Source organism: Silurus aristotelis (assembly GCF_946808225.1).
Source record: "Silurus aristotelis genome assembly, chromosome: 26".
Lineage (NCBI taxonomy): Eukaryota > Metazoa > Chordata > Actinopteri > Siluriformes > Siluridae > Silurus > Silurus aristotelis.
The window spans coordinates 5,260,595-5,278,978 of NC_139599.1; the positions used below are offsets into that span (position 1 = coordinate 5,260,595).

At 38.4% G+C, this 18,384-nt stretch overlaps 1 protein-coding gene across 2 annotated transcripts in view; it reads left to right on the top strand.

Annotated features, from left to right (window-relative positions):
• Positions 1-15,845, top strand: part of rps6ka4 (ribosomal protein S6 kinase, polypeptide 4) — a 25,697-nt gene extending 9,852 nt beyond the window's left edge. For both annotated transcript variants that reach the window (XM_083531222.1, XM_083531223.1), the window contains exons 5-18: positions 734-849; positions 1,041-1,148; positions 2,830-2,910; positions 3,674-3,777; positions 4,259-4,409; positions 4,493-4,654; positions 7,466-7,591; positions 8,454-8,587; positions 8,815-8,908; positions 8,990-9,160; positions 10,078-10,269; positions 10,417-10,576; positions 12,144-12,304; positions 12,958-15,845. In XM_083531222.1, coding sequence (XP_083387348.1) covers positions 734-849; positions 1,041-1,148; positions 2,830-2,910; positions 3,674-3,777; positions 4,259-4,409; positions 4,493-4,654; positions 7,466-7,591; positions 8,454-8,587; positions 8,815-8,908; positions 8,990-9,160; positions 10,078-10,269; positions 10,417-10,576; positions 12,144-12,304; positions 12,958-13,149 — 1,952 coding nt within the window. In that variant the 3' untranslated portion in view covers positions 13,150-15,845. The remainder of the gene's footprint in view (positions 1-733; positions 850-1,040; positions 1,149-2,829; positions 2,911-3,673; positions 3,778-4,258; positions 4,410-4,492; positions 4,655-7,465; positions 7,592-8,453; positions 8,588-8,814; positions 8,909-8,989; positions 9,161-10,077; positions 10,270-10,416; positions 10,577-12,143; positions 12,305-12,957) is intronic.
• Positions 15,846-18,384: the final 2,539 nt, after the last annotated feature.

The following is an 18,384-nucleotide window of genomic DNA, read 5'->3' on the forward strand; positions in this document are numbered from 1 at the left end:
AAGAAGAGGAAAGGACGTTGTGAATAAACGTGTGTTGCGTTTCGATTTTAATTTCGCCCCTTTTATATTCATTTATTTAAATATTTTATATGTTAATAATAACAAATGGTCAAACAGAAATGCACGCTGCATTCATCATGCATGAATAAAACCAGTGCTGTTAAAATGTATTGCATTTTTAAAAAGCCTTAATATATTAATACAAAACTAATTTTAAAAAACACATCCACCATATATAGGGGAAGTGGTAGCTCAGTGGTTAGGGTGCTGGGTTACTGATCAGAAGGTCGGGCCCCAGTATCACCAAGCTGCCACTCTTGGGCCCTTGAGCAAGGTCCTTAACCCTCTGTGCTCCAAGGGCACCGTATCATGGCCCACTCTGCGCTCAGACCCCAGAAAGGGGATAGAACACAAGCAGAGAAAAGATGATCAGGTGATCAGGAACGTCTCTGTTCTCAGTCATGACAGGAAATAGATTGATGGGCTGAAAACCCTACCTACCATACCTCTGCCATGTTAATCTATATTTTCTGTGACTCTCAGGACACGCCTCTGTCTCCGTAGTGTTGTTATACGTCATATTGACGTAGAAACAGTGAGGAGAAATCACTCTACATAGAAAATATTAGTCACTTTCTAAATAATAAAAGTATAGCGCATTTAGTAGTAACTAAACTAGTATCTATTACTAGATGTGTGCACATGCATGTCTGATCTGTTGGTGTACGTTTAGACTATGTGAGCGGAGGAGAGATGTTCACTCACCTCTACCAGCGTGATCACTTCTCTGAGGATGAGGTGCGGATCTACGTGGGAGAGATCGTGCTTGCGCTTGAGCACCTGCACAAGGTGAGCGGTCCGGGTTCCGCTCACACAATTTGCTTCACTTTGCACTTTTAGAACAGCTGCATATAACGAAGCCAGATGTTTCACTCCGTCGTAATTTTTTATAGAAACAAAACCTCATAAATTTCACAGAAACAGTTGGTAGTTCATTAGATTAAAAAATAACCTGTCGCTTTTTCGAACATCGTTTGCAGCTTGGCATCGTGTATCGGGACATTAAGCTGGAGAACATTCTGCTGGACAGTGACGGTCATGTGGTGCTCACTGATTTCGGCCTGAGTAAGGAGTTTTTGGAGGAGGAGGTGAGTAACACAACCAAATGGTTGGATGAGGATGGAGTAGTGGGTGGTATATTTGATCAAAATGAGCCTTGGATAGAAATTTGTCCTCTGCTATGCAGTTTCTCTTGCAATGTAACAAGCAAATGTTTTTACCTTTAATGCAAATATTGGCTAGGCTCTTAGCTCCGCCCCCAGTTAAAACGAAGTTGATAAATCCGGTCCAATTTGCTTTACCCTCATCCAGTGTTCAGAATTAGTGACACATTTGTTGTTCTGGCTTAAACAGTTATTTCCCAGTTGCTTTGGAGCATTTCTCAGATCAGAAATGAAATTCTCAAGACTACTTGTTCAACCTCCACATCCTATAGTCATTTGTGCTCATCATCAGCTTTGATGCTTTTGTACATTCATTTAATCGAAGTCTCTGCTGTTTCCTACATTATCAGTTGTTTGTCATGTTGATCAAAATATGTTATACTGGATTTACTTAAATCACCCCAAAACATCTCAGCATCAGTTCATTGCATAAGTCATTGAATGCAAAATGGTTTAAACCAGTTGTCATCATCTGTCATCGAAAGTTTCTATTACATTTTTTTGTAAAAGTGTTGAATTGGTGAATTGTGCAGATGAATCTTGAATGTCTCTAATGAAGGCGAGTGAACGGCATCAGATCAACCAATGATCAACTAGTTCTCTAAAACAGGTCAAAGGTGAATCTTGTGAATCTTCAATTGGAGAAGTGTATACAGACAGAGCAAAACAAAGAAGTATAATTTCTGAAAATGGATCAACAACTAAAAAACAAACGAACACTTGTACAGTACATTAAAAGTGTGAATCCTGTCTGGTCTCCTGCAATCAATATACAAATGAAATATGGAATCAAATAAATGAATTTCTGCTGCTGAAATTCATAGATGCCAAACAGAAGGTAGTAAAATTTTGTGCATTTTCAAGTCACTGTGATCCAAACCATAGTTTATATCAAGAAATCCTGAAACTGTGCGCCATCATACTGACAACACGACTTAACATTTTGATGATTTTGTTCATTCTGATGGCAATGAGATGTTACAAATACTTACTTTTGAGAGACGTACTAAGGCTTTTGCAAGAAATCAGCTTGAATTATTTTCATCTTCATTTGTTGCTTGTGGCTGTTTCTTCCCCATTGACTGTCATTATAACGACATTTTTTTTTTTCATTGTGCCGCCATTGCATTATATATGCATGCATTTTTGAAAGTCTGTAGAGCCCCTGATTGGAGAAGGTTGAATTAGCGGGGTTTTTTTTTTTTTTTTTTTTTTTTTTTTTTTTAAACTGTTGACTACTAAATGGCACCACGAGACTTTGCAATAGAGCTGTGGATAGAAAGCTTAGTTTCTGGCTTTCCTATGGAGTTTTCTATGGATTTTTATAGTGTGTGTGTGTGTGTGTGTGTGTGTTTGTGATTATGTGGTAGTTTTAATAGAAAGATTTGTTTATAGCATTGTTCCACTCTGGCAGTAAAACAGCTCCTTTAAATAATTTCTCATGCTAAAGCTGCTGTATGCATGGCTATGTACATGTGAGCACTTTCTGCTTTTGGTGGGAAAAAAACTTTTCCCCATTCAGACTGAATGCAAGAGTTTTTTTGTTCAAGCATGTGCATATTATTTTATGAATAATGACTCGACACATGCTCTCCTGCGCTAACAGAAAGAGAGGACCTACTCATTCTGTGGAACCATTGAGTACATGGCACCAGAAATCATCCGAGGAAAAGCGGGTCATGGGAAGGTCAGAGTGCAAGTGCTCCTTATAACATCTGCTCAACTCTTTCTCTTTCTTTCACTTCTTTCTTGGTTGCTTTTGTTTTATTTTCTTCCTTCCTGTTTCACTGCCTTTATGCCTTCCTTCCTTCCTTTCTTCCTTCCTTCCTTTCTTGCCTCCTGCCTCACTGTCTTCTTTCTTTCTTTCTTTCTTTCTTTCTTTCTTTCTTTCTTTCTTTCTTTCTTTCTTTCTTTCTTTCTTTCTTTCTTTCTTTTTTTCTTTCTTTCTTTTTTTCTTTCTTTTTTTCTTTCTTTCTTTCTTTCTTTCTTTCTTTCTTTCTTTCTTTCTTTCTTTCTTTCTTTCTTTCTTTCTTTCTTTCTTTCTTTCTTGCCTCCTGCATCACTGTCTTCTTTCTTTCTTTCTTTCTTTCTTTCTTTCTTTCTTTCTTTCTTTCTTTCTTTCTTTCTTTCTTTCTTTCTTTCTTTCTTTCTTTCTTTCTTTCTTTCTTTCTTTCTTTCTTTCTTTCTTTCTTTCTTTCTTTCTTTCTTGCCTCCTGCATCACTGTCTTTCTTTCTTTCTTTCTTTCTTTCTTTCTTTCTTTCTTTCTTTCTTTCTTTCTTTCTTTCTTTCTTTCTTTCTTTCTTTCTTTCTTTCTTTCTTTCTTTCTTTCCCTCTAGCCTGGTTCTTTTGTTTTTGGATTGATTAATTCCCAGCCAACTTCTTGCATTTTCTTCATCCTTGTTTTTACTCACCATTAATCTTTCTTTTGCTTTACTTTCTATGTCTGTAGTCAGTAGATTGGTGGAGTTTGGGGATTCTCATGTTCGAGTTGCTGACTGGTGCGTCTCCTTTCACCTTAGAGGGTGAGAGGAACTCTCAAAGTGAGGTGTCCAAGTGAGTCTCCCTCTCTCTCTTTTCTCTCTCTCTCTCTCTCTCTCTCTCTCTCTCTCTCTCTCTCTCTCTCTCTCTCTCTCTCTCTCTCTCTCTTTCTCACGCTCTCTGTCCCACACACCCAATTTTTATCTATTTTCCTCACGTCCATTTCATTCCTGCAGTCTAGTTTCAAATACACACCCCAGTGTTATTACATGCACACTCTTCCACACACACTTATTTGTTCTGCCTTATTTTCCCTGTTCACTTATAACATTATCATCTTCTGTATCCCACTCCATAATGCGGTAAAGCTTCTAATGAATTACTTTAGGAAGCACTTAAATTAGCTTGTGGAGGAGGATTGATTCATTTAGAGTCCATGCGACTCTCTCTTGTGTCTGCATCTCTCCTTCTGTCTCTTCATTTTTTCCCCCATTTGTCTGGCTCCCTCTGATTTAATCTCTTTAATTTTTATCTCTGGATCTCTCTGCTCTTCCAGGCGTATCCTTCGCTGTGAGCCTCCTTTCCCTTCTATAATCGGGCCCGTAGCTCAGGACCTGATCAGGAAGCTCCTGGTAAAAGACCCACATAAGAGATTGGGTTCTGGGCCCAGAGGTGCAGTGGACATTAAGAGTCATCCTTTCTTCAAGGTACCGTGCATTCATTTCTACTTCAACTCTTTTCTTTGTGTTAGAGGAAGCTTGAAGTCTCACTTGGTTGTTTCTTGCTGTAGGCTTTGAATTGGACAGATTTGGCAGCAAAGAAAGTCACAAGTCCGTTCAAGCCAGAACTACGTAATGAGCTGGACGTGGGGAATTTTGCTGAGGAGTTCACAGGCATGGAGCCGGTCTACTCCCCTGCTAGCACACCTCCCAGCACTGACCGTCTCTTCCAGGTACACACACACACACACACACACACACACACACACACACACACACACACTTCTTTTTTCTTTGCTCATTAATCGAATAAGCCAATTTTTTAAAATCTCTCTCTCTCGCTCTCTCGCTCTCTCTCTCTCTCTCTCTCTCTCTCTCTCTCTCTCTCTCTCTCTCTCTCTATATATATATATATATATATATATATATATATATATATATATATATATATATACAGTGAGGAAAATAAGTATTTGAACACCCTGCTATTTTGCAAGTTCTCCCACTTAGAAATCATGGAGGGGTCTGAAATTGTCATCGTAGGTGCATGTCCTCTTGAGAGACATAATCTAAAAAAAAAAATCCAGAAATCACAATATATGATTTTTAAACTATTTGTTTGTATGATACAGCTGCAAATAAGTATTTGAACACCTGAGAAAGTCAATGTTAATATTTGGTACAGTAGCATTTGTTTGAGGTCAAACGTTTCCTGTAGTTTTTCACCAGGTTTGCACACACTGCAGGAGGGATTTTAGCCCACTCCTCCACACAGATCTTCTCTAGATCAGTCAGGTTTCTGGCCTGTCGCTGAGAAACACGGAGTTTGAGCTTCCTCCAAAGATTCTCTATTGGGTTTAGGTCTGGAGACTGGCTAGGCCACGCCAGAACCTTGATATGCTTCTTACAGAGCCACTCCTTGGTTATCCTGGCTGTGTGCTTCGGGTCATTGTCATGTTGGAAGACCCAACCTCGATCCATCTTAAATGCTCTAACTGAGGGAAGGAGGTTGTTCCCAAAAATCTCGCAATACATGGCCCCGGTCATCCTCTTCTTAATACAGTGCAGTTGCCCTGTCCCATGTGCAGAAAAACACCCCCAAAGCATGATGCTACCACCCCCATGCTTCACAGTAGGGATGGTGTTCTTGGGATGGTACTCATCATTCTTCTTCCTCCAAACACGTTTAGTGAAATTATGACCCAAAAGTTCTATTTTGGTCGCATCTGACCACATGACTTTCTCCCATGACTCCTCTGGATCATCCAAATGGTCATTGGCAAACTTAAGACGTGCCTGGACATATGGTGGTTTAAGCAGGGGAACCTTCCGTGCCATGCATGATTTCAAACCATGACGTCTTAGTGTATTACCAACAGTAACCTTGGAAACGGTGGTCCCAGCTCTTTTCAGGTCATTGACCAGCTCCTACCGTGTAGTTCTGGGTTGATTTCTCACCTTTCTTAGGATCATTGAGACCCCACGAGGTGAGATCTTGCATGGAGCCCCAGTCCGAGGGAGATTGACAGTCATGTTTAGCTTCTTCCATTTTCTAATGATTGCTCCAACAGTGGACTTTTTTTCACCAAGCTGCTTGCCAATTTCCCCGTAGCCCTTTCCAGCTTTGTGGAGGTGTACAATTTTGTCTCTAGTGTCTTTGGACAGCTCTTTGGTCTTGGCCATGTTAGTAGTTGGATTCTTACTGATTGTATGGGGTGGACAGGTGTTTTTATGCAGCTAACGACCTCAAACAGGTGCATCTAATTTAGGATAATAAATGTAGTGGAGGTGGACATTTTAAAGGCAGACTAACAGGTCTTTGAGGGTCAGAATTCTAGCTGATAGACAGGTGTTCAAATACGTATTTGCAGCTGTATCATACAAATAAATAGTTAAAAAATCATATATTGTGATTGTTATGTGATGTATATGTGTGTGTGTGTGTGTGCACCCTGAGCCTAACCCTATGTATATATGTCTACACTACATTGACAAAAGTATTGGGACACCTGACCTCTCCTGGCATTTGTGGTTCTTCTTCAAACTATTGCCACACAACAGGAGGCACACATTTGTATAGGATGAAAGCGAGCTACCTGAAGATATGGTTTTTATGGTTAGATATGGTTTTTATGGTTTGTAGAGGAAGATCTTGACACTCAATATCAGAACCTGACTGTACTAAATTAAGACTAAATGTGGAATACGATGCTCAAAAAGCACATACTAGGACCAGTTATTTGCAAACCTTTGGCAATATAGTGTATATATCGGATACCTAACCATTTGTATGTGCTTTTGAACATCCCATTTAATATTTATCCCAAGGATATTAAATAGGGTTGAGATCAGAGCTCTGTAGAAGGCCACTCAAGAGCTTCCACTCCAACCTATGTACACCATATCTTCATGGAGCTTGGATTGTGCATGGGGGCATTGTCATGTTAAAACAGGTTCTGTTTTTTGTGAAGGGCAAGGGTTAGGGAAAACTGTGTGCCTCCGGTTTTGTAGTAACAGTCTGGGGGAAAGTCGAGCATCCCAAAACATTTGTATATATAGTGTAGGATTAAGAAAAAAAAAACTTGAACGGGGAGAGCAGACTTTTACAGCGTAGATACCTAAAAGGCAAGTTAACTCATTTACGCACATCAGAGTTGCTGTCAATTATGTGTAATCAAATAATGAAGAACATTATCTATTTGATTAAATTAGGATTCATTGCGCTGCACAGCCTCAGCTAAGCTGCCTTTTATTAGAGAAAAGAAAGAAGAAAGCCATGTTTCCACTTTATTCATGCAACTTGACGTAAAACTAACCATAGCAAATAGTTACAAATGAATTTCTGTTAGATATTTGCAATAAAAGGAATCCTGATATGTCAGAATAATTGATACTGTGTTTAATAGATTGTTCGATCTGTATGACATTAAATAAAACCGTATACACACTCCGCACTGAACTCTACCCAAACCCATCACCCAGACTGCTGTTTCCACATAAATGCATCATCTCTTCCTCCCTAACTCCTTTTTTAATGATTGCAGGGCTACTCATTTGTAGCTCCATCCATTTTGTTCAACAAAAATGCGGTGATGGGAGATTTCCTGGATGCTCCAGTGAGTGTAGAGCGACCTGGCTCTGCTACGGTTCAGCGTAGTGCCATGTTAAAGGTACATTTCTAATGTCCAATTTCTTAATGGAAAGGCTGAAACCAGAAATATGCAACGGTATTTTATGTTTCTCAGATAAAAAAACCCCCAAACAACAGTAAATCTTTGGAAAACAAAGATAAAATAAAAGTTTAATTCATTATTTTTTTATACATCAGAAATGGCAAGGTGAAGGTTTGTGCTGTAAATTATATTTGGAAATTTGAACATTTTCAGTGATAATGGCAAGTTGTTAATGCAATACTATTAGTGCCCTTTATTTATTTGATCATTCAAAAATATATATAGAATTTTAATAGAATTTTTTAAGAATATGTATTAATTTCTTTTTTTTTTTTTAGAAAAAAATTAAGATTTTTGGTCACCTCCACAGAGGCTTGTATTGTAACACCTGGCAATGTTTGAGACATTTTTGAGATTTTATTTATTTATTTATTTATTTATTTATTTATTTATTTATTTTATTTTATTTTATTTTTTTTTATTTTTGTGTGTGCTTTGACTGCCTATATTCCAACACACATTTTTTTCCTATGAATTTTATGGCCAAATCATGACCTACTGGAGATTTTAAACTGAAATTACTAGGTGTGCAACATGATTCATGATGCCGCCACCACCATGTTTCACAGTGTATATTATTTATGAGGTCTTTTAACTTCAATCAACCCGTTTATCAGCAGTGGTGTATGATTGTGATTATGGAATCAGCTAAAATGTAAATTCTGATGCTAATCCTTCTTACTATTGGGGGAATTGTTCGCAATTTCCATGGAAGGTGGCAGTAAATCTGGCGTTGCAGGGTAATTCTAACTATATCTGTTTGGGCGCTTTTTCATTTCTCCATTCTGTTCTTTCTCAGGAGTCCCAGTTTTTCCTTCATTATGAGCTGTGTCTTCAGGGGTCACCGCTGGGCGAGGGCAGTTTCTCCGTCTGCAGGAAGTGCAGACACAAGCAAACTGGGCAGGAGTATGCCGTGAAAATCATCAGCCGCAGGTTTGCAGAGCAAAGTAAACAAGTTTTTAGGGGAGAAAAAAAATAAAAATTCAAAAGCAGATACATAGTGCTAAAAAATTTATATTATGATTAAAAAAAAAGGTTTTCCAGATGGGAGTCTCAGCATTTGCTCAAATATTCTTGGCTCTAGGACATGTATTGTGTTCCGAGTAAAAGCTTTCTGCCCATGCATAAATAATAAACTGGTGTTTGCGGTGTTGCTGTAGGATGGAGTCCATGACTCAGAGGGAGATTGCAGCACTTAGACAGTGTGAATCTCATCCGAACATCGTTACTCTCCATGAGGTCTACACCGATCAGGTATTTTACACTCATATTGTCACTAGAATGCCACACTTCTATCCGGAAGTCATTATTTACCAGTAATCTCACTGCTCTCAGTATCACACATATATGGTAATGGAGCTCTTGCGTGGGGGTGAGCTGCTGGAGCGACTGAAGAGAAAGAAGCTGTTTGCCGAAGGGGAGGCCAGTCAACTGATGAAAAGCCTGGTGTCAGCCGTCAGCTTCATGCACGAGGCTGGAGTCGTGCACCGAGACCTTAAGCCGGAGGTGAATATATGAATAAATGAATAAGCGATAGATAAACTGATGAAATAATTTCGATAGCAAGACTGATAGATGATGAACTCATTTATTTTACACCACAAACGAGATCGTAATTGCTTTCTTTGCAGGAAGGAACAATGCATTTGCATACGATTTGCATGTAAATATAGGAATTTGCCTGATGAGTAGGTGTGCAACATTCAGCCCGGATTAAACACGCTAAATAAGTGCGGTCAGCATTGCAACAATGGACAATGTCCTAAAACCCAATAAGCCTTGGAAGCATATAACTACAGTATAACACAAATTTGACTTTTTTGTCTAATTTGAACTGTCACATTCTTCTCACTAATATTTATAAAGGAATTTCTCCAACATGTTTATTATCTGAATAATTATCTTACATAATTAAGTGACTTTGTCCATTGTCCATTTGTCCAAGTCCATTGGTTTTCCAGTGCGCTCTTGGTATAGGGAAGTTTCTCTCGTGTATAATTGCACATAGTGAACAGATCTGCAAGATAATTTAGGTGGAAATTGCAGAAGTTTTCATTTAGATTTAATAAAGGCTGCTTAAGTCCTGTGCTCCGTTCTTTATTCATCTCCAATTAATCCAATAGAAGGTGATGATCAGCAAATTGCAAATTTTCCCTTCACTCGAATTAAGAGTAATTAAATATATTTATTATGTGTATATATATATATATATATATATATATATATATATATATATATATATATATATATATATATAAAAATAACAACAAATAAATTCCAAACAGACCAATTTGGTAGTTTTTTTATTCACACCTGACCTGAACTTATCGAAAAAGTTTTTGAACTGATTTTCAATAACTTTGGTCCTTTTGTATTCCCACCTCTTTCCTTCTTCTGGCTCCCTTTCTTTGTCCCTCTGTCAGAATATACTTTTTGCCGATGAGGCGGAGGACTCGTTGCTGAAAGTGATTGATTTTGGGTTTGCGCGCTTGTTTCCGGCGGGCAGTGCTCCACTGCAGACGCCATGCTTCACGCTGCAGTATGCTGCACCGGAGCTTTTTCACAAGTCTGGATACGACAAAGCATGCGACCTCTGGAGCCTTGGAGTTATCCTGGTATGCGTTTGTGTGTGTGTGTGTGTGTGTGTGTGTGTGTGTGTGTGTGTGTGTGTGTGTGTGTGTGTGTAAGTAGAAATGGAGAATGACGATTGGTAATTTGTTTTTAAACTTTGCCTTTTTGTGTACATTTTTTTTTTTTAACAGTACACCATGCTCTCTGGACAAGTCCCGTTCCAGAGTGAGAAGAAGGGAATGACTTCTTCACACGCTGCCGACATAATGCACAAGATTAAAGAAGGAGACTTCTCATTGGATGGCGATGGTTGGAAAGGGGTGTCCGAAGAGGCAAAAGAACTAGTCAGAGGTAGGTTCTCCGGTTTCTATAACCTCACCACATAATGTGCATATACACTCTGTCTGTCTGTCTGTCTGTCTGTCTACACTATATGAACAAAAGTATTGGGACACCTGACCACAAAGCTGGAGGCACACAACTGTAAAGAATGTCTTTGGATGCCGTATAATAAAACTTTGCGTTCACTTGAACTTGGAAACCCAAACCTGTTCCAGCATGAAGATATGGTTGGAAGAGGAAGATCTTGAGTGCCCTGATTTAGCGCTCTGATCTTAACCTTACTGAACCCCTATGGGGTAAATGGAACACTGACTGCATCCCAGGACGCCTCACCTACATCAGTATCTGACTTTACTAACCCCCTTGTGGCTGATGAACACAAATGTCTAAAAGCACACTCCAAAATCTAGTGGAACATCATCCCAGATGAATGGAGGGAATAATAAGAGCATATTGGGACTAAATGTGGAATGCGAAGCTCAAAAAGCACATACGGTACATTGGCAACATAGTGTATCTGTCTCTCTCTTTCTTCGTCGTCTACTTCTTCTTGGTCATGGTTTGTATTAATTTCTTTACAGTTAGAGGGAAGAAACGCAAAACAATACAATTGCAAGCGCTTTGGCTTCTTTAGCGTTTTATGTCCAGTTTCAAGAATTTCATTTAAAAGTAGAAAATCCTGAAAATTTCACATATCAAGGAGTGAATGAACGACAATGGAAGAAATGAATATATGTGTTAAGGTATGCTGAAATAGGTAGAACAGTTAAGTAGATCACTTTTTTGGAAAATTAAATATTAAACACACACATATGTGTTTGTAATTTTTATATTAAAGTTTTCCATTTATTTAATCAATTAAATTGTGCCAATTTAGTTGATTACTCAATTTAATCGATGTGTGTTGCATTAATTTGATTTATTCTATTTGATTTGTATAAAATATTATGACTAATATTAGTAGTCATTAAGTGTGGGTGGCTCTTTAATAGGTTAGAGAGCTGGTAAGTTAGGAATCAATACTAATACAAAATATTTAAACGTATGGTCTAAACAGATGGAGAAGCTCAATGGGAAGCTGTTAAGAGAAAAAATGTCTTAAATAATATTTGGTTACGCCCCAGGTTGCTTTAATGATAACGGCAATTCTGCTTATTATATTGGAGATTATAAAGAAAAAGATTTTACTGTTGTTCCTGTTAGTCATAACTTACTGTTACTCTGGTGGTGTGTTCTATTAGGGTTAATAGCATAGCCTTTATTTGTCATGTATACATTACAGCACAGTAAAATTATTTTCATATCCCAAGCTGGGGTCAGTGCGCAGGGTTAAGGGCTTTGCTTAAGGGCCCAGAAGTGGCAGCTTAGTGAAACCGGGGCTTCCATTCAGTAACATGGCGCCTTAACCACTGAGCTACCAATCCCCATTTTGGTGTTTCATCCAGCTTTCCATATAATCCTGTGGGATTGAGGTCTAGTCTTGATGCACTTTATAGCCATTACATTCTTTTGGAGACCTTAGAATAGATAACCTGTTTCTTTTATTGTAATCTCTCTCTCTTTCTGTGTTTTCTAGGTCTTTTAACAGTGGACCCCGAGCGGCGACTGAAACTTTCAGATTTAAAGGAGAACGCATGGCTGCAGGGTGGAGGCGTGTCTTCTACTCCTCTCTGCACCCCTGATGTACTGGAGTCGAGCGGCCCCATTGTCCGCACCTACGTCAATGCCACGTACAAGGTTAGCCAGCAGCATCACTATTTAACTTAAAACAGCTTTCCAATGGACAGCTTTCAGCCTGAGTTTCCGCTGAGTTCGAAGACGAAATAAAAATCTCAAGAAATAAAAGACCTTCGAGTGCATAATGTGACGCGCTCATCAGCGAGTGAATTAGTGTCATCACCACTAAAAGGCAGCAGATAACGAATTCCTGGGAGTTTCAGAAATAAAAAGAAATTACCGCAATTTCCGGACTATTAAGCGCATCCAAAAATAAGCTGCACCCACTGAATTTTACAAAGATTTTTATTTTGAACATAAATACGCCGCACCTGTCTAGAAGCCGCAGGGTTAGGGTTAGGGTTAGTTTCAGTGTCTACACTGAAACTAATGAACTCTACACAGGCTTTAACGAAAGACAGTGTCTGTTACACGGCTTGTATCTAAACAGTAGCCTACCAAGAAATTAATTGTTTACCGTCTTCCCCCTTCCTTTCACAACTATTTCTCTCGAGTTTTTCTTTTGGCATCGTTGTTTAAAAATCACCATCGGTGAAGCTTTTATCCCGATGCCGTGCAGCTCAGAACACAGTTGAAGTGCATTTTTTCATGCCCAGTTGTTTTCAGCGTGACAAATTGTTTTTTTAATGATAATGGACCATTTTATTTCTTAGGCATTCAACCGGGGCAAGCGAGAGGGTTTTTTCCTGAAGAGCGTGGACAACGCACCACTGGCCAAACGCCGCAAACTGAAAATGACCAGCACGGGCGTGGAGACACGCCGCAGCTCATCGTCCTCGTCTTCCTCATCGTCCTCCTCGGCTTCTCACGCTAAGACCCAGATCCCAGACGACCCGAAACTGTGACCTTGTTGACGGACCGCACGATCCGTCAACTCACCTCGAACGCCGCCTTGAGAGACGAGAGGTCAATAAAGGGAAAGCATTAACTCGAGACGGCGCAGGATTGGTACTCGTGAAGGGACTTTGAGTCGAGACCGATCACTGGACAGTCGTTTAACTGAGAATGACGGCTTGAAAACTCTTGGCGTATGAATTTATAAGGGGCCATAAAGTGCCAGGATTATTGTAGTCAGCTGGAGGCTGAGTGATACATAGAAATGATTTTTAACTTCTTATAATGTTTGATCCTGACGTGAGCTTTTCGATTCGAGTGAATGTACACACTTAGGAAACGTCACCTTGCACGAGGTCATGCGAGGTCTTTTTTTTTTTTTTTTTTTTTTTTTTAATATAAAGTAGAATAGAGTTTTAGCGAGAGAGATTATTTTTCAAATAAAAAAAAAAAAAGCGCGGGGAAAATGGAGTTATAACAAGCCAGGACCGAAAAGCCATATGCGAAAGAAGGGAATTGATTTTAGAATTATTATATTTAAAATAAAAATAAATCGATATTTGTCACTGTACAGAGCCACATCTACAGAGAACAGCTTTATATAAATCGTATACTGTATACTTTTAGGATGAATAGTGAGTGTCACTGTATAAGAATGTGCTAGACGGCAATACATGCATGACCTTATTTATTTTTTCACAAGCTGAATCACATGGTCTGAGCAACTTGAAACGGTCACCAACTCAACGCTTTAGTTCCGAGCCTCAGACGCTTCGTCGCTTGATCGGTGCTACTTCACGTAGGAGGAGGATAACGATCTGAAAGTTAGGATGTAGCTGTGATGTTAAAGGTGCAATAGGTAGGAAAACAATTGAACAATACTTTTTTTTGGCTTCCAGAAGCTGTTTTCTTTTTATTTTTTTTATTGATCTTTTTTTGTGATAGTGCTCGATTTATCTCCAGTAATATGTTACACCTTCGTAGCATTCACAACAGTCTCTTTAAAAAAAAGGGATTTCGTTTGCGGGATTCTTTTTCGATCCGAAAGCAAAATTCCTACTTGTCGCACCTTTACAGTCTGTTGTTTCTTTTTAGTTTTGCGCTTCAGAAGTAGTGACGTGTGTGTGAACTTGCATGCCAACTCTATAGAATCCTCAAAACCGAGGATGATTTATTTTAAATTTTTTAACATGTTAAAAAAATCCACCTCTTTTTTTTCTTTCTTTTTTTTATTTTTGGATGCAAAAATCTGCCTGAATATTTTTAAGGGCTTTAGCACACCGAGCTGTGTGTTATCTGGCACTGTAAGAGACGGAGAACATCGAGAAGCAAAGCCGTCTTTCACTCTTCACCCCATCACAAGCTTTTCAGGACTTTCCGGAAGGATACTAACAACGCACAGACCGAGTAAATGTATTAAGGAGAGGGCACGAGGTCACCGCAAACACTCATTAAACATTCATGAACGCCACGTCGCTGTCCTCCTGCATGGTCCTGAACTGCAGCATTTATTCTCATTTAACATGGCAAAAAGAATTTCACACGTTTTAAGAACACGCACTTGGCTTCGAAAGACGCAAATCGGCGAACAAAGCACTAGCACTCTTCCGTGGCTTTTTCTTATTTTTTCTTTTTCTTTTTCTTATTTTTTCTTTTTCTTTTTTTGCCACTCGCGTATCACGCGAACAAACCATGAGTTTGCTCTTCTGACGGATTTCCAGTGTTTCGTATGTGACGATGCCAAACGAGTCCGACGCATTCAAGGACACTTTTTAAAACCCTGACTGATGAACATACTGATAATACACTTTGTTGTTGTCGATGCTGATGTTTTTTTTTTCTTTTCTTGATTTTATTGAACCATTCTACGTTTCTACGCATTTGACGTCGCACAATTCGAGGTCGAAACAGCGTGGACGTGTTCCCAGCTTTCAAAAAAATTGCGGCTTACGTCTTTGACATTTATTGTTTTGATTCGGTGTTATTTTGAGCAATGGCTTCCTGCTTGCTTCATTTGGGATCTGTGTTTTTTTGTTTTGTTTCTTTTTGTAAAAAAATTTTCGTGTCTATATTTAGTGATGTACTTCCTTTGCTGTAAGGAACATTCTATTCTTCTTTGCTCCTACAAGTCCGACACACTGCACTAAAAAAAACAAAAAAACAAAAACAAAATAGTATTTGTGGAAATGTTCATGATTTCGATCACAAAGCGTTTATTTGTCGTAATGATGATTTCATTGTCTTTGGTATCTCTTGTTGGTGTTTTGAGTCCTTTTATATGTATCTTATGTATTTTTTTTTTTTTTTATTCTGAATTGCATGTTTTACTCTTTTACATTTTTTATATAATAATTAATGTTCTGTCTTCAGATAATGGTAAGAATTGTTTTTATAAGAAATGAGCATTATGAAACTGAAATCAAATGCACTGTTTGATAGCAACATGAGAAAATCCTTCCTGGTTCTCTTCCTTCTGATCCCCCATTCAACGCTGTTAAATCTTAAATAACATTAAATATAAATCACCTCACTATTTTTAAATATCCTCTACTCTCTTATTTGGCAGTGTAATAATAACAAAACCTGTCGAACGAATCTGGAACATTTCATCCTTTCCTGTCAATATTGTAAAGGATGAAATTGATTTAAGGGTTTTATTTATTCCATTTTTGGGTTACAAACGGATTGTAAATATATTTGAATTGTATTATTTAAGCCCATTTTTAGGAAATTTACAGGCTCCTTTTTAAAGTGTCAAAGTTCAGATCTAAGTTTCAGATAAGATTTTAGAGGGTTTTTGGTGGTTTTGAGGTATGAAGATTTTAAACTGGTCCAAACCCCAGAAGATTTTCTAAAATGAAAACACTTCTATTCAAAAAACAACCTGAAAAAAAAAATGGTAGATACATCTACCATTGGTAGATTTACCAACTGTAGATGTAGAAGCATGTGGCCAAGATATACAATCCAAAAAATTAAATAAAATTTGAATGTTATAGTATCGAAGTAAATATATTATTATACTAAATTAAACATTTTGACAAAGAGAAATGTCCTTGAAAGGGAAATTACAATTAAAATTTATTTCACTTGATCCTGACTGGTCAGATATTTGAAAGATTGTGCATGGATGTGTTTTAATCATTTATACAATAATATTTCAATGACTTGTATTCCGAAAAGGATTTCAAACAAGTTAAATTCTTTCAAAAATATTTTTATAATATTTAAAAATATATATATTTTCTTAGAATAAAAACACAAGTTCTTCATATAAGTTCTAGTTATCAAGCTTTAGATTGAGAATGATCTTGTGAACTAAAGCAGTGCAATAAAGTCCAAATAAGTATAAAGGTGCAGGTTTACATTATGATAGTCTGATAATAATAAGGTAACATATGAAATGACAATCTGAATTTTAAATGTGTCCATCCATCCATCTATCCGTCTGTCTGTCTGTCCGTCTATCTATCCATCCGTCTATCTATCCGTCCGTCCGTCCGTCCGTCCGTCCGTCCGCCCGCCCACCCACCCACCCGCCTCTGTATCACCTTTATTGCCAAATATTATAGGTTGCATGTACAAGGAATTTGTCATGGTGTGCTGGTACTATAAATCTATGTATAAATAAAATAGGAAAAAAAAGTAATAAAGACATTGTACAATTTGTGCAGGTTATGTAAAAGTGCTAATATTGTCCAAGTAACTCCAAAGGTGCACGGTTGCAGAATAGTAGTCTTTGTTGCTTGCGTTAATGTAACAGCAGAGGTGTAAAAAGTACCTGAAAATCATACTTGGGTAAAAGTATAGATACCTTCCTGCAAAACCTACTCCATTACAGGTTAAAAATCAATTTAAATATGACTTGAGTAAAAGTCTTAGAGCATCTGATTTGAACAGTACTTGATTCTTCTTCTTTCGACTGCTCCCATAAGGGGTCACCACAGCGGATCATCTGTCTCCATACCCCTCTGTCCTCTACATCTGCCTCTTACAAATCAACTACCTGTGTGTCTTCCCTCACCACATCCATAAACCTCCTCCTTGGCCTTCTTGTGGTCCCCCCAAGCCCCCCCCACCGGCGGCTCCATCCTCAGCATTCTTCTTCCAATATACCCCAACTCAATTTCGCCTCCCTCACTTTGTCTCCTAAACGTCCTGCTTGCACTGTCCCTCTAATAAACTTATTTCTAATCCTGTCCATCATCATTTGACTGATATTTTACAGTATTAAAGGCGCACTTGTCCACACCAAGACATGTTAGGGAAAAGCCAAAAACTGTTGATGTGTAAGGTTTTTTTTCTGAAATACAAATTGTACACATCCACACTGCATTAACCATCAACACAACAGACCTGACCTGATTCATGTCCTGACCCTGAGAGAAGAGGACAAGTTCTCCGTCCGTCCATCTATTCATCCATCCATCTATCTATTGACTAACTTTTATGTCCGTATTACTGACAATTACTATATAGTGTATATTTCAACTTAGCTGTAAATCATGATATCCCTATGTAGTGCTCTATGTATTAGTGTCTTTTACACCTTCCTTTCACATTCACATTTCAGTAATTTTCAAATGACGTCATTGACGAGCCTGCGGGAGCTGCAGTACACAGTTGTAACCAGCAGGTGTCAGTAAAATCCTTTATCGCAGCGCACAGAACGCTCCGTACTCGGTCCGGGGAAACGCGCGCGTCATAACGCACATGTCACGGCGCCATTAATCAGCGTGATGAAGGAGCGGAATCATTTGCATGGGAAATTGTGATGTATTGAGCATGACACAGATGAATATGAGCGCACGGTAAATCAAAACAGTCCCATCAATTACACTCTGCAGTCCTGGACCTGACCCAAGTCTTGGCTTTGGACATGGGATTATAGTGCACTGAGGTGTTAACACTAAAACAATGAGCTTCTGAAACATAATTTTTTTTTTTTTTTTTTTTTTTTGTTCCAAGAACTTTTGCACACCGGTTTCTTTTGACACTACCAATCATTGTCTATTTGATCAGAAATCACATTCATAAATGTATCCAATTAACAATACAGGCAGTGTTTCATAAACCTAGTTAAAGGTCATGATTTCAAACCTGGTTCATTCACACATCATTTATCCATCCTGCAAACGCCTTTCTAGCAGCTTGACCAGCTCTGTCTGTGTTATAGCAGCTGGTAGCGTGGACAGACCAAGCTGTTTTATCAGCAGGGGTCAACTCGGCTAATCACTGACAACGAC